The sequence below is a fragment of the Monopterus albus genome, unplaced genomic scaffold (genome assembly GCF_001952655.1).
Source record: "Monopterus albus unplaced genomic scaffold, M_albus_1.0 scaffold76.1, whole genome shotgun sequence".
Classification (NCBI taxonomy): Eukaryota; Metazoa; Chordata; class Actinopteri; order Synbranchiformes; family Synbranchidae; genus Monopterus; species Monopterus albus.
This window is the reverse complement of record NW_018127956.1, coordinates 1215766-1230003: the sequence shown is the minus strand read 5'-3', so window position 1 is coordinate 1230003 and position 14238 is coordinate 1215766. Positions and strand designations below refer to the sequence as shown.

The 14238-nt window shown below is 39.7% G+C and overlaps 1 protein-coding gene across 3 annotated transcripts in view; it reads right to left on the bottom strand.

Annotated features, from left to right (window-relative positions):
* The window catches only part of rhbdl1 (rhomboid, veinlet-like 1 (Drosophila)), a 52336-nt gene that overhangs the window by 9086 nt on the left and 29012 nt on the right, over positions 1-14238 (bottom strand). For all 3 annotated transcript variants that reach the window (XM_020606293.1, XM_020606292.1, XM_020606291.1), the window contains one exon: positions 767-867. In XM_020606293.1, coding sequence (XP_020461949.1) covers positions 767-867 — 101 coding nt within the window. The remainder of the gene's footprint in view (positions 1-766; positions 868-14238) is intronic.

Genomic DNA, 14238 nt, shown 5'->3' with positions numbered 1-14238 from the left:
AGAGGCCCTCTGCAGAGGGCGCTAGTGAGCCCACAGATTCTTGCGCTACCTACAATCTTCTTCGTGCTTGTTTATATTTCCTTTACAATCCGCCTTATCAAAATGGAAGATTACATTTCCAAGCTGAGAAAATTCGCAAATCTGGACTTTCAATCAAAACATTTTTGACAGTCTGGACATTTTTGTCCAGAAGGATCTTCTTTATTGAGAACATTTGTTTTAATATTGGATTCGAATCGTAAAAGGGTTTGTAATACATAACAGCTGACAAATGGATTTCGTGTACAAGTAAAGGCAAGACCATAAACTTTTATTATTTCTAGTTAGAAATAAGCTCAATTGAAATAAATTTTAACCAAATTAAATATGGGTCACGTTTGTGTGAAGAATGTTGATATGAGATATAAAACATAAAGCATTGTCTGTTAACAGACAATATGTTAAAGGTTCATTTGTATTTGTAAATCTGACTGTAAAAGAGTCAGTGCCTCACCAGCTGTCAACCTCACCGCACGTCACTGGTCTTGGGAATATTCCATCGTGCTTCTAAAAAGTGTTGGGCAATGAAGAGTACTTATGACAATGATGTGAACTTCATGCAGCAGGAAAAACCTCCAACCAGCATCAAAGCAGATTACACTGAAACCCAGGATGCAGATGAGTACGGTGGTCTTATCCCTCACAACATGTGGATGACTCTGACATGCAGTCTCTATTAAAAACTGTTTTCAGATGTAACAATGAAGACGATGATGATTGCAGTTACCATGACGACGTTGGCCAGATGCGCTGAGCACAGAGCGTAGACCCCGCCGGACCCTCCCACCACTGGAGCACGCATGTCGGTGATGGACACTGTCAGAGAGCCTGCAGAGAGAAATGGAGAGGGGCAGAGAGAGAAAGAGAGAGAGACATATTAGGAGTGTAGATGTAAGAGAAAGGGAGAGCAAGCAATGAGACAAATATGTGTGCACATGACAAGTGTTAGGGAGGGAGGGAGGGAGGGAGGGAGAAGGACATCATTTTAGAGCAGGTGGGGAAAAAAGGGGTACTCATCACGCAGCAGCACAACTCACCTTCCTCTGGGCATTTCTCTAAGGATCTAGTAACAGTGACCCTGCGTTCACAGCGACTGTTAGGTCAGCTGACCTTCACATGCAGTCAAACACACACAGACATGCTCTATGTTGTGAACAGTATTGTATGTAAACAGCCTGTTAAAGCTGCAGTTGAGTAATTATTTTAGAATGGTAAAGAACTGAAATGCAACATTCCTAATTGGATTACTGCAATTTAAAAAAGTCCTTCTTAAAATGATCTCTGATCAAAATAAGGCCAGAAGAACAGAGGTGAACCTTGCTGAGGAGGATCATTTTGAATCTGGCTGCTCTAAAAACAGCTTGTGTTATATTCATGAGCAAAGTCTAATCTGGGATTTGTAGACATGGACAGATGCCAAATGTGACAGCTATGATATGAAAGGCACAGTGGTGGTGGTGGCAGTGACACAGGGATGAACGTTAGGGTACGCATTACAGTAGCCTGTAGAGAGATTGCACACTTACACTTACACTTACATAAAATACTGTCGTTTACCCACAAGCTGGGCTGTTAAAGACCAGTCCACCTGTAAATAGCCTTCACACTGTTATATAATGTTCAATTATTTTTAAGCGATTATTATATGTTGTAGTATAGTAATTAACTTTTTGATGTGAGAACTTAAATGTCCTGCACACCACCGACTTCTGCTCAGGTTGAAGTTAGGTTAAAATGACAAAATATCACTAACCTCTACTGGTTAAAAACAACAATAACAATGTAAACTACAATGTCCTGCCCCAACAGGTGCAATAAAACAAAGGAGTGTGAGGGAGCTGTCAGCCACCCACAGTCTGTTCACACCTACACTGTTTTGTGAAGAGGTAGCACACACAGCTGTGTTGGTGGGTCACGGCTGTGTAGGTACTTTAATCCTCAACCTGCATCATTTAAATTTGTTTAGGATTGTGATATCAGAATATGTTTATACAAGCAGGAACATTTTAGACTAAGAAAAAGTCATGTGGTTGAATTACATTACAATAGGGAGATATTGCCATCGTTTCCATAAATAGCTATTGAGGTTATAGCAGTAAAGTTTATAATAAAGGGCAACTTACATTAACATGCAAAAACAGTTTCCATCTGATTCTTGATATCCATTAGCTTTGAAGTGTTTTCTGCTAAAAAATGGAAATTTGCACTGAGTGTGTCTAACAATCATATCAGCTGGTGCTGAATTGATGAAGTTATTAGTGTTGGAGAACCCTTGCCTTCTGCTCTGTAATTGATTTCATCACTCTTCCTCTTACTTTGACAACCAGACACCAAAATGTACGGCATAATAATCGCATAACGTTTTTGAAAATATGCTCCTTATTTGCTTAAATATGCTTTATTGATGAGAGTGACCTGAAAATGTCATTGCTGTTTGCTAAATATATAGTCACCAGCCTCTTTCTTAGGTACACCTGTAAAATCTGCATTTATGAAGCTCAAAATGTTTCAGTTGTTGGTGAAATTGTCTTAAATGTATAAATTCGATTATATGTTTATTACTGAGGTTATAGTTAAAGGTGGTGTTGTACTGGACTACAATATTGATAGATTTCCCAAAATAGGCTACGGTTTAGTTGTCTTTTCAGTTCTACTCCCTTGTTGGTATGCAGGAATTACCAGCTGTTTTACATTTGAGTTGCTAATGCTGATAACAGAAACACACCCTGGCACCAAAAGGCCCTGGAGGTGGACTCTTACATAGCCAAAAGCTGCTTTGTTTAAAGTGTTATCAAAGGTATTATGTAAAGGTATAATCCTGAATGCACCTGCATTCACATAGGTTGCAGTGGCTCCATCAAGAAGGACAAAATTCCAAGCAGGAGAAATCAGTGGCAGTTGCTTGCAAGGACAGCGTCAGCCACTGTTAATTATACAAATGAGCTGATAAGGGAAGTGAAGAGGACTGATAAAACAAAACAGCCTCTTTTTAATCACAGCTGGGGTTTGCTGGAGTTGTGATCTCAGATCTATACTGCATGTTGTAACATTTGTATTCTGAGTTTGTGTTGTGAGACCACACAGAGTAGTCTGGAGGAGCACTTTGGCACCCTGTGGTGGCAGTGATCATGAAAAGACAGATGGTAAGCAGAGCGTGTTGTGGAGTCATTCATTGTCACGGCTCTGACACCTGTGGAGTTTTTGTTTCTACGTACATGTTATGGGGCACGTGGAGGTTGGAGCTGAAGATCTCAGAAGATTCACAGTTCCCCAATTCCAGTAGTCCCACAAAATTGCAATGACACAGTGTAGCATAGGAGTTCTTCAAAGTAAAGAAAAAAGCTGAATTGGAGCAACTACCCTCCAGCTTCACGATGTTTGTTGCTGTTAATTGGGATATATATTGAAGATATATATTAAAGTTAAGATTAAGATGACGGTCAAGTATGTTACACAGACAAGGACTTGGTCTGCGGTACAGAACCGAGGCAGCCATCTGCAGCACCAGCTCACTCACACATATCGATGGTGGCGCACAGAAGGCACAGACTTGGCCACTGGGAGCAACTTGCCCAAAGACATGAGGACTGGCAAGAGTGGGAATTGAGCTGGCAAATTTTAAAAATGTATTCTAGTGTTTAAGAAGTATGAGACCACCTAGGTTCAGATTAAACTTTTACCTTTTTGAAGCATACAGTTAATATAGAGGTGATAATTAAAAATAAATATTTTGTTACTATCTGCTGGTTTGTAACTGACTGTGTAGGAACACAATGCTGTCTCCACATATATTTTTCTTTCTTTTCAAAAGAAGAATACTGCCTTGACTGTAGTTGGACAGATCTTCAAACGTTAAGGCAAATTACTTTGCCACAAACCAATGACCACAATTAAACCGGCAAAAACAAAAATCTATAAACACAGCATTGAAAACTATAAAGTTGCAAGTAGTAAATTAAAACTATGAACTGAAAAACACCCTAAAGGTCCTTGTAGTTGAAGAAACTGCAGAACTGGGCATTAAGTCTCTGTGGATTTGGGAGTCACAGTGAGCCCTTTCAAGTCACACATAATGACCTGCTGCCAATATTTACATGTGATTACAGTAGCTTTAAGAGTTGTGAAGTGGGCTGTTTGATGACTAAAATCAAAGTTACATCAGTCCAGACCACGTCTTCATTGTAGACACTTGTGAGGGATGTGACACCACCATCTGTGGGTGAGGAAGAGAAGACAACCTGAGACAGAGGAAGAGACAGGCTCCAGAGGGAGGATACAAACTGCTCTCTCTGCTGTGGCGAGAGGCTCCAAAATAAAGAATGAATATTAAATAGGTCTGTCATGTGGGCTCTCGTGCTTTGGGGGGTTTAGGAATCTTGTGCTCAGCAGGAGTTGAGACGCGAGGTGTATGATTATTTCAGTGTTGAGCTGACAAATTCAATCTTATGCACAGATGATGTATTGTAGTCATCATCAACATCCTCAAACCTTCATGTGAGATTGTAACATCCACGAGTGCAATGCGGTGAGGACAGTAAAAATGATGTATTTTGTATAGAGTACAGATCTGATCTCTGATACAGTACTCTATCTACTGCAGCGTAATCTCCAGTGTAACCAAAAAGCTACAGTGTGACTGTTACTCCAGGCTGCCTTTAAGCTGTAGTAGGCCAACTTAACTTTTTTCAGTCTCTCTGGGATAAGGTGTATTCAAGGGATGGTAAGCTGATCCAAGGTCAGAGCTTGACAGTGCCTGAGGTTACGTCACTCTGTGTTGAAATGTGTTCCACCCTAACATCTGTAGCCACTCCAGTGCAGGCTGTGCCAGAGCACAGTAAATGCTGCTATTAAAAAAGAACCCTGAAAACATGACGAATCATGCTTCGGCACAAACACTTACAAAGATGATGCTTTTCACAATCTGTATTCTAGACTTTGTATACGTGTTGCTATTGTGACTATGTTGCTACTGCAAAATATGACCAATTTAGATTTATAGTGACCAGATTTTTTTGACTAGATATTTAGAAGACATCAACCTAGCCGTATCTAGTACATCTAAAGTTAGACAATATAGGGTTTTAGGGATGCACATCTTTATAAATATATTTAAATTAAGCATTGGTGTGTATGTATAGAGTTTGCCTGGTGCATGGGTATTATATTCATAACTTGTCTTTAAATATTTGAGTAAGGTCATTGAAGCTTTTGAAAGTTAAGTTGGGGGCAGCTTAACAAGCTGTAAATACAACATTGAATTATACTCAGCAAAACACAAAGCTGAAAGAAACTAACACATACCACAAAGCTGAAGGGAACTGCAGAGTTGAGTCATAATTATCTGTGGGTGTGCCACTGTGAATGACACCTCACCCTTTGTTGATATAAAAAAATATGGTTTATAGCAGCTTTAAACGTCTGGTTTGGATAAGAGTCTTAAACCGCAAAGTCAGAACCCCGAAACCACAACCATATCTCACCCAAGTCTTCATTTGTTAAGATGTCTAACAAGGGGGTGTCTTCTGGGAACCTAAAGGGTGTCTGAGAACATTAAGTGAGTTGCACTTCTTGATTGGCCAGCCAATAAGTAAAAGGACAGTGGAATGCTAAAGGACAATGCATGCTCATTTGGTGCTTTTGTCACTACTGGCTATAAAGATCCCAGCATTGTGCTTTTATTTTTCATTCTTATTTTATTTTTTATTCAGTCTATTGGTATAATTGAACTATGAGGAAACAACTCAGTCAACTGCCTATTCTCATAAAAAAGTAAAATATTTCAATAGAAATCTTGTTCTTTGTCTGAGCTCACAGCATCAGTGAGGGAAACCTCTACCTGCTGATACTACGAGATTGTTGCCTTGTAGATTCAGGCTGGTCTGTTTGTGCACACTCCTCTCAGACACATCTATCCTGTATGCATTAAATCTTGTGGCTCTGAACAGAGATGTGCTGTAGTCAGCGCTCCTGTAGTCATGGGGCTGTCTCTGTTGACTAATAAACTGAGGAAAGGTCTGGTCAGATTTATTCACTAAGCCCAAATAAGAAGAGCAGGAGAGAGTGGGTGACTGGGTGCACGAGGAACGGTTGTACAGATGACACACCGACGGTGCAAGCATACATTCACAACTCCAGGTGTTTATTCTCTGAGTGTGTTTATTGTCTATTCTGCTGCCCAGGTACAAGATAACCAGGCTAACTATGATTGAGCTGTTTGTACATTTTGCTTTAGCTATTTTCTCCTTCCAGCTAAAACAGCATTAAGGTAACTGATAAATAAGAGCATCAGTCCACACTTCAGGTTTGTGGTTCATTTAGTTCGCCCAGGTTTCCTTCTGTTAGCACCTTGTTATCTATTAGACATAAATATCTTACTTCGTGGAGCTGTGGGGGTCGACCTTTAAAACGGCAATAAATTCAAAAGTCATACCATAAAAAATGAGTATGTATCATTAACAGGCTGGTTACTATAATCACACTATTTCACAGTTTCTAAAGTACTACATTCTGAACTTTAATGATTTGGTTATTAGAAGTTGATACAAATAATGTTCACAGCAAAACTATTTTGTACAAAGGGTAGTGTTTTAGTGCAGGAGGACAAATATGATCTGAGAGGTCATATTCATTATACTTATACACAAGTCCACTATACAAAGTGCTAAAAATGGTTGCAAGGAGATGTAGTTCTGTTATTGGAGTTAAATTTGGGAAAAATGCTTACATGAATTAAAAACAGGACATGCATGATGGTAAATGGTAAATGGTAAATGGTAAATGGACTGTATTTATATAGCGCATTTCCACAGTGTGTTACACTGGCCAAAGCGCTTTACAGAGATGATACACCATTCACCCATTGACACAGAACATTCACACACCGATAACGACAGCTGCCACACAACGGCGCTAATCAAGCCACCAGGAGCAATTCAGGGTTCAGTGTCTTGCTCAGGGACACTTGCAGGGATGGTTGCAGCTTTGCAAGTGGTTCAGGTCTTATTCATTCTCAACTGTAATGCAAATTAAGTCCTAACAAAATGGGATGATGCAAACATGTTTTAGTGGTGGAGCATGGGCAGGAAGGGATGATATGATGGAACAGACAGACTGCAAAGTTTTACTTATCTGCTAAGTCAAGGAGCATTCAAACTGCCAGAATCCTCAAAGCGACCAAATACTATCGTACATACCTGCGTTCCTGCACTGCAGTCAGAGCAGATCATTACACAGACAACCTCAACGAGGGAAATATACAGTAGATCCAAAGTCAACATAAAGCACAAATCAGGAACTCCTGTCTACATATACAAAAGAACAAATGACAACAACAAAAGAAGGAAGGCAACATGATTCCAGATCCCAAGCTCTGGCCTGGAGGAAACGGATACAAATAATCAGTTTCACAGTGTGCCGACGTGACCACTGTACCGGAAACACACTCGTCCTTGGTTTTCTTAGAGATCGAGTCTGTTTTGCCCAACTTTTTCCTGCCATGTCCAAATCTGCCACATGAAGAAAAATAGGATAATATTTATGCCACCCCCAAGGCCACGGGGCATCAAGAATAATCAATAATCTCCACAAGTCACATCCTCAGAGCTGCTGAGAGGAGACCCCTCAGCACAACAGTCAGGGAAACGTGTAATCATTGCTGATCTGGGTGAGTGTGTGAGGTAGATTATCATGCCTATAATGGAGGAAGGGGAAAGACAAAAATGTTTAACTAGTGAGAGTGTAAATCCAGAATATACTGTTTATATAATAGCTGCAATAAAGCAAGACCACTCATCAATCAATCATAAACCTTATTGCCAAGTATGTTAAAATACAAGGGCTGCTTTTCAGCTAACAAGCACAATAGCTGACCTTGGATGGAAATGACAATGAAGACACAATTATGCACTTCTTCATTGGACAACCTTGAAACTATCCACCACAGCAAATAAAATAGAAACTGAGCAGAAAAACTGCTTCCTTTCTAATTCCTAAGAAATATTACTGTTAAAATTTGGCTCCACACAGTAGATGCAGAAAGACAGCCATAAACAAATGGGATACCTTCAATGAGGCTGCAATACATTGGAAATATTCACCAGTCTCAGTGTTGTTAACAGCTGAGCTGCAGGAGGTGGTTGTACAGGAAGTGAGCTCGGTGTCACCTAGGAAGAGTTGACTGCGGGGTGGAATGGGGGTTGGGAATTATCATAATCAGCCTGGCAGGCTCTGCAACACACCAAGGTCACCCTGCCTCCTCAGTGCTGAGTTCAGCTCAGCACCAGGGGAGTACATCAGAAACACAGGACCAGACACTTCAGCTCTGTATGCAGCACCAGGCTTTGTATATAGCAGACTGTATAGAGCAGTTTGTATGTAGCGTTCTGCAGCTAAGGTTGGCTCCAAAGACAGAACTCTACTCTTGTATACCAGCAGTGTTGCACAATTACAGCCACACTCGCCACCAACAGACCTTAAAATTAAGAGCAAGCAGGAAATAATTGGCAACACAATGAGGATTCTATGACTCTTGCAGTCCTGAAAATGCCCCCTGCTTTCCACAGTCCTTCCCAAATTTACCTCCTGCCAATCAAATTAATGTGTTATTGAATGTCTCTACGTCAGTGATTGAGTCTGAGTCTGAGTCAAAGTCAGAGGCTGAGTCACAACCCTTTTGGCACTGAGTCTGATGTATTCAGCACTCTGCTCTCTGATGCTTCCATGCTCTTGCTTTGTCCTCTCATCATTTTTTTTAATCTTCATCTCCTCCTGTCAGTAAACTGTTTACATTTTTACACACATTTCTGTAGCAGGTCTGATGACATGTATCACCCTGAGTCTCCCACAGCGCAGGCAGTCTAATCCACAATGTAACCAATCGAATTCACAGATAAAAGATCATAGTTAAACTTCAACACAAGAAAAAGGGAGACAGTGTGAATCCCCTCTAGTCAAGAAAGCAAAGACACAAAGAAACAGGATAGGCGACAGCACAAAATGAGGATGAACATTGGTGTGGCCTTTACCAGATAGAAATTCTTATTGAAGGATAAAATGTTTTGAGCATGAAGTTGCCTGTTTTCTGCTGGACAGGTAATTTAGCCTAACAAGTAAAGTTAACCTAAATGCAAGTTTTTGTTTGATAGAACATGACCAGTGCCAAGTAACTCACTGCAGTCAAATGAGCCGCTGTTAGCTTTTTTTGGTCAAGTCAGCCGCACTTGCGTTCTGAGTACACAATTTGCCCTACATTTAGCCTCAGAAGGCTGTTTAAACAAGCTGTATGAGAGCTTTGCTAAACACTGCAAACTGCAGCCTCACTGCTAGATGTCACTTAACTGCACACACTGCATCTTTAAGATAGTTTTGTCAAGCTAGTTTTCCCAAGTGAATGCAGCAAAGAACAATTAACAGTGACTCTGACTTATAGTCATTCTGTTGCCAAAATGGAAATAATGTGGCAAACTAGTAAAGTTCTACTTCCGTTTCAATTACTCAACTGAATTTAATCTTGTAGATTCTATTGCAAAGCTGTATTTCTAGGCTTTTGGCATTTCAATGAAAAAGCAAAAGTTGTCGCTCACATGTCTCACCCAAACGTCACCAAAATGGATGAAGGATAAAGTCTTGGTGGCTCCCCTACTCACTGGCAGCAGATATAATCATATTTAGACTGCCTAAATATTGCAGTTATATACGAGGAATGTGCAACAAAACAGGCACAAAAATTAAGCCCGAAGACCGTCATTCATCTATAAATCGAATAGGCTTTTATTAGCATGAGAGAAACAATCATCAGGCTTAATTAGGAGTGACAATACAAGCACGACTGATGGCCATGACAGAGAGCTGACACCACCGTCCTCCCTGATATCAGAACCACATTAATCAACTGGTGAAGGATTAAACATTACGTGCAGCTTGGCATGGCACTTTAAAGTAATGACAATATCAACCAGCTAACAACAAATGAGGTTAAACTGACATGCAGTCATTTATCACATTTCCATTGCAATTTCCCAACAGGCCACAAACAACATCAGACCACATGACTCATCCTCCTCTTGACTGATGATATCAATAACCAGTATGAGCACAGCGTTTTCTAGCACCAGCTGTCCATCTTATACGTACTGTCTAACGCTGGATGCAAGCAAAAGGACATTCTTCTGCATATTGAAACACATAGGTAGAGGTGTTCAGTGACAGTGGTTTCTGGCTCAGTCACTCAGGTGTAATATTTTTTTACCTTTATTTTCCCAGAGACAGCAGTGAAGGATGTTTCCAAATAATTTACTTAAGAAAAAGTATAAACACCACACTCTAGTATTAATCTGTTACAAGTTAAAGCCCTGCATTCACACTTTAACATATGTGTAGCAACACAGCTGAAATGAGTAGATAATTAACTGACAAAAATAAAATACTGGTCATTATTTGGCAGCAAATAGTTTTAATCATTTTAGTCAAAATACTCTTGCCTCCAGCTTCTAAATATAAGGGATCTGATGCTTGTCTTTACCATATGTCTGTGCCATATAAAAGCAAAACAAAGACATAAAGATGCCTCTAAGGCTGCTTGAGGATGTGATGGGCATTTTTTCAATACTGTTTTTTCACTGATAAACAGCTTTGTTCCTGCTGCTATCACTGAGATTAATAAGGTGTAGTAAAACTTTTCTAGTTAATCTGAGTGATTGTTATTGATATTTCATTTACTGTATTGTCCTTATTGGGGGAGCACTGAGTACTTTCATTATGTTTTATTGTGTGTCTTATGTCATATTTGTTTGTGTGTTAGCCTGCGGCAAAACAAATCTACCTACGGGTACAAATAAAGTAGCCTAACCTAACTAACATCTGGGACATTTCATAGACATACAGTAAACAATTGCACTGAAAAAAGAGAGGAAATGTACCTAGTTATTTTCCACCAGTGTAAAGGGAAGGATATGAAAGCTGCTGTTATTTTTTAGAATTGCCCTGTAACTTTCATTTTCACACCTGGTGGGGAGAGTAATAAGGAAAGTGTATTTTGTGAATCCTCGTTTGAACAGACAATAGCAAAGTTAATCATAACTGGGAACATTTTAAGTCCAAGTTGAAGCTGTTTCTGAAAAACAATTCCAACATAGATGGTAGATGTGACAAGGTGTGTTATTTTATGGTATTTGACTAATAATATTTATTTTCTTTTTGTTATGTGTTTTGTTTGTTTGCATAGATATTTTATTTCATTTTGAATGTATTTTATTGCACTCTGCATGTATCTGCTTTATATAAAAGCCCATCTGGGGACAAGAATTGCAAATTATTCTGCTCAGTGAATATTCTATGCTTATGTGTTTGCCCTCAGCACAATAACCAATGAATAAATAAACATCCAAATCCAATAAAGACATTTTTTAAAGATTTTTTTTTTCCTGCAACAGCAAATAGAGAAGAGAGAGAGAGGTGACATGCAACGACCAAGACTGTGCACACCTTTGTCTACTCTAAATAAGGGTCAGTGTTTCCCTTCATGCCTTTTCTTTCTAACCAAACGTTCACACTACAGAAAAGGGATTTTTCCCTAGAATGAGTTCACGCTTCACTGAAAATCACATGAATCAAGGTTAAGGTTTCTGTAGCACCGAAGATTCACATATTAACTTTGGCAGGCAACACAGAGTAGGGATACAATCATAGTAAAGAATGACAATACCAAAACCTCATCGACACACTGATAGCCAAGGTGAGCGAGAGTCAGTGAGACTCGAGCTTGAGAGGCTGCTGGAGGATTTGGATTGTTTCAGATATAACATGTTAGTGGAGGCGGACACCCTGAGGCTCACACAGGGCTACGAGGGAAAACATAGTGCTCTGGTACCTGCTGACGTCGTGAAGCACATGAGGAAGCACATGAGGAGAACCAGAAGAGAAAGAAGGGAAAATAAGAAAGGAGATGAAAAAGGAATCCCTGCTGCTTCTCTCTAAAGTGGGACTGAACTAAAATGTTGAACATGACTTACATTCATGTCATCAACATAGTCTGACTGATACTCTTCTTATTTCAAAACATGCATTTCAAGTGGAGCTCTTGATCAACTGTTAGTGCAGCACTGCCATGATGGATTACTGAGGAAGGACAAAATGAGGAAGGACAAGTTCCGAGTCTGAAAATAATTACATAAAATTGTACCTTTTGTCAAAACATTCAGGGACAAAATGTACGTCAGACTTAATTTTAAGAGCGTACACAGCAACATAGGACCAGTGCAATGGAGTGGAGATCAGGCTGTATGTAAGATTTAGAGTGTATACAGCACAATCTGTGAAATTAATGTATCTATTATTTTAAAGTGCAATATTTATTATTGTCACAGTTTCACTGTAGAGATGCACGTTCATGTATATGAGATGTTTACCCATGAGAACAGCTTCATACATGAGGCATCTTAAAAAGGCAACAGCCAACATTAATGAACTCTTCAGTTAGAATAAGACTGCATGAATAAAAACATGAGGCAGCCATGGGCAGCAAAAAGGATGTCGGGGGGGATAAAGAATTTCTAAAGCACTGGGCAACTTCTAATATCCACACGCAATCAGAAGTTTAGAAAGACTGAGGGAAAAATGGCAAACTAAAAAGTGTGAGGCAGGGAAAACACCATGAAGAATCAAAGTCTGCATGCACACTCACGCACATCATAAACGACTGTGAAAGGAGGAACGGGTGTTTTGAAGGAAGTACATGAACAAACAGATAGATCCTATACTTCAGATATGTATCTCTGTATATGCCACTTGGTGTAGCTCAGGCAAACAGAAAAAACAGTGTAAACCAAACTGAAACCAAACATGCAAACAAAAATATTTGTTTATAAAATACAACTATTTGCCCTTTTACTCAATGAAAACTACAGTATAATTTACACTGTAGTAACAATTAGAATAACCACAGAAAACAGATGAAACAACAAGAAGGTACAGTACATAGGCACAGTGGAGTGAGCTCAGTAAGCTAAAGTCCTCTGGAGGGGAACATACTGGGAAGGCGTGCCTTGTCTAGACACTAACCCTGAGACCCTCACTGACTCATCCAAAGCTCCAAACACAATTACACACACAAAGTCCCAGTGCACTCCCCAGCCTGCTTCCTAATGGACCACTCTCCAACATCACAACATTTCACGACATTTGTGCCAGCACAGCTTCACTTTCAGCTCCATCAACCAGGACCAGAAAGGTGAAATTATTTTTCTGCTAAAAGTCATTCATCATCTTGTGACCATGAGACAGCTCAGCTCTTCCTCACTGTTGAGGAGGAGAATACAGCTGTTTTCAGACCTCATCAATATTTTTATATTGATTATATTGTGTTGAAAGTTAAACACACTGAGACTCAAAGTGAATTCCAAACAGGTACAGTTTGACTCCAGGCTCTGGGGGTAAAAATGTCACCATGGATGATCTCCTGACTTCATTCTCCCCTGTTTCTATTCAGGCCGCAGCTTAAAACTCCAAACAGCATCTCAAACTGCACCGAGGCTAAATCCCCTACAGAGAGAAACCCTGCATTACTCTCCCACTTTTCCTCCTGTAAGTCCTACGCTCACTCATTTTTTCTATCACTGCTAAAATAAATCAAAGCTACAATAATTCATGAGTGTTAAGAGTGTGTGCATGTGATTGGGTCTGATTTCTAAAATGCACAAGGAGTTTTGAGTAGTTTTAACTCCATTTTACTACAGTATATGTAGAGAAAGGACAGAAAAAAGAAAAATGAAACATCACAATTTCAGTCACATAGCAATGAAAGCCTGAAATCAGGTTACTGAAAATGAATGAACATAACTCAATATGAATTAGGCTCAGCAAAAACCAAATAGTGGTTAGTAACACATTTACGAGAGCCAAGTCAGAAACTGTTTCCAGCGAAGATGAAAGGGAAAAGAAGTTAAAGCACCAGTGCAGATATGACTTCTGCAAATACACATTGATAGCAAACACTGCGGTGAGAATCCACATCCAGCAATCAGTGCAGATTTATAATTTCCAATATCCAAACTGGCTTGGAGGAGGATGGAAGTTAATGAGGTTTTTCACAACTGCTGCAGCCCGACCTCTGGCCACAGTGAGTCAATCTGTTCCGTTCTGTTCAATGGTCTGCATTTTCCTTTTGGAAAAAAAAAAAAAAAAAGCAGAACTAGTGGTTTTGCA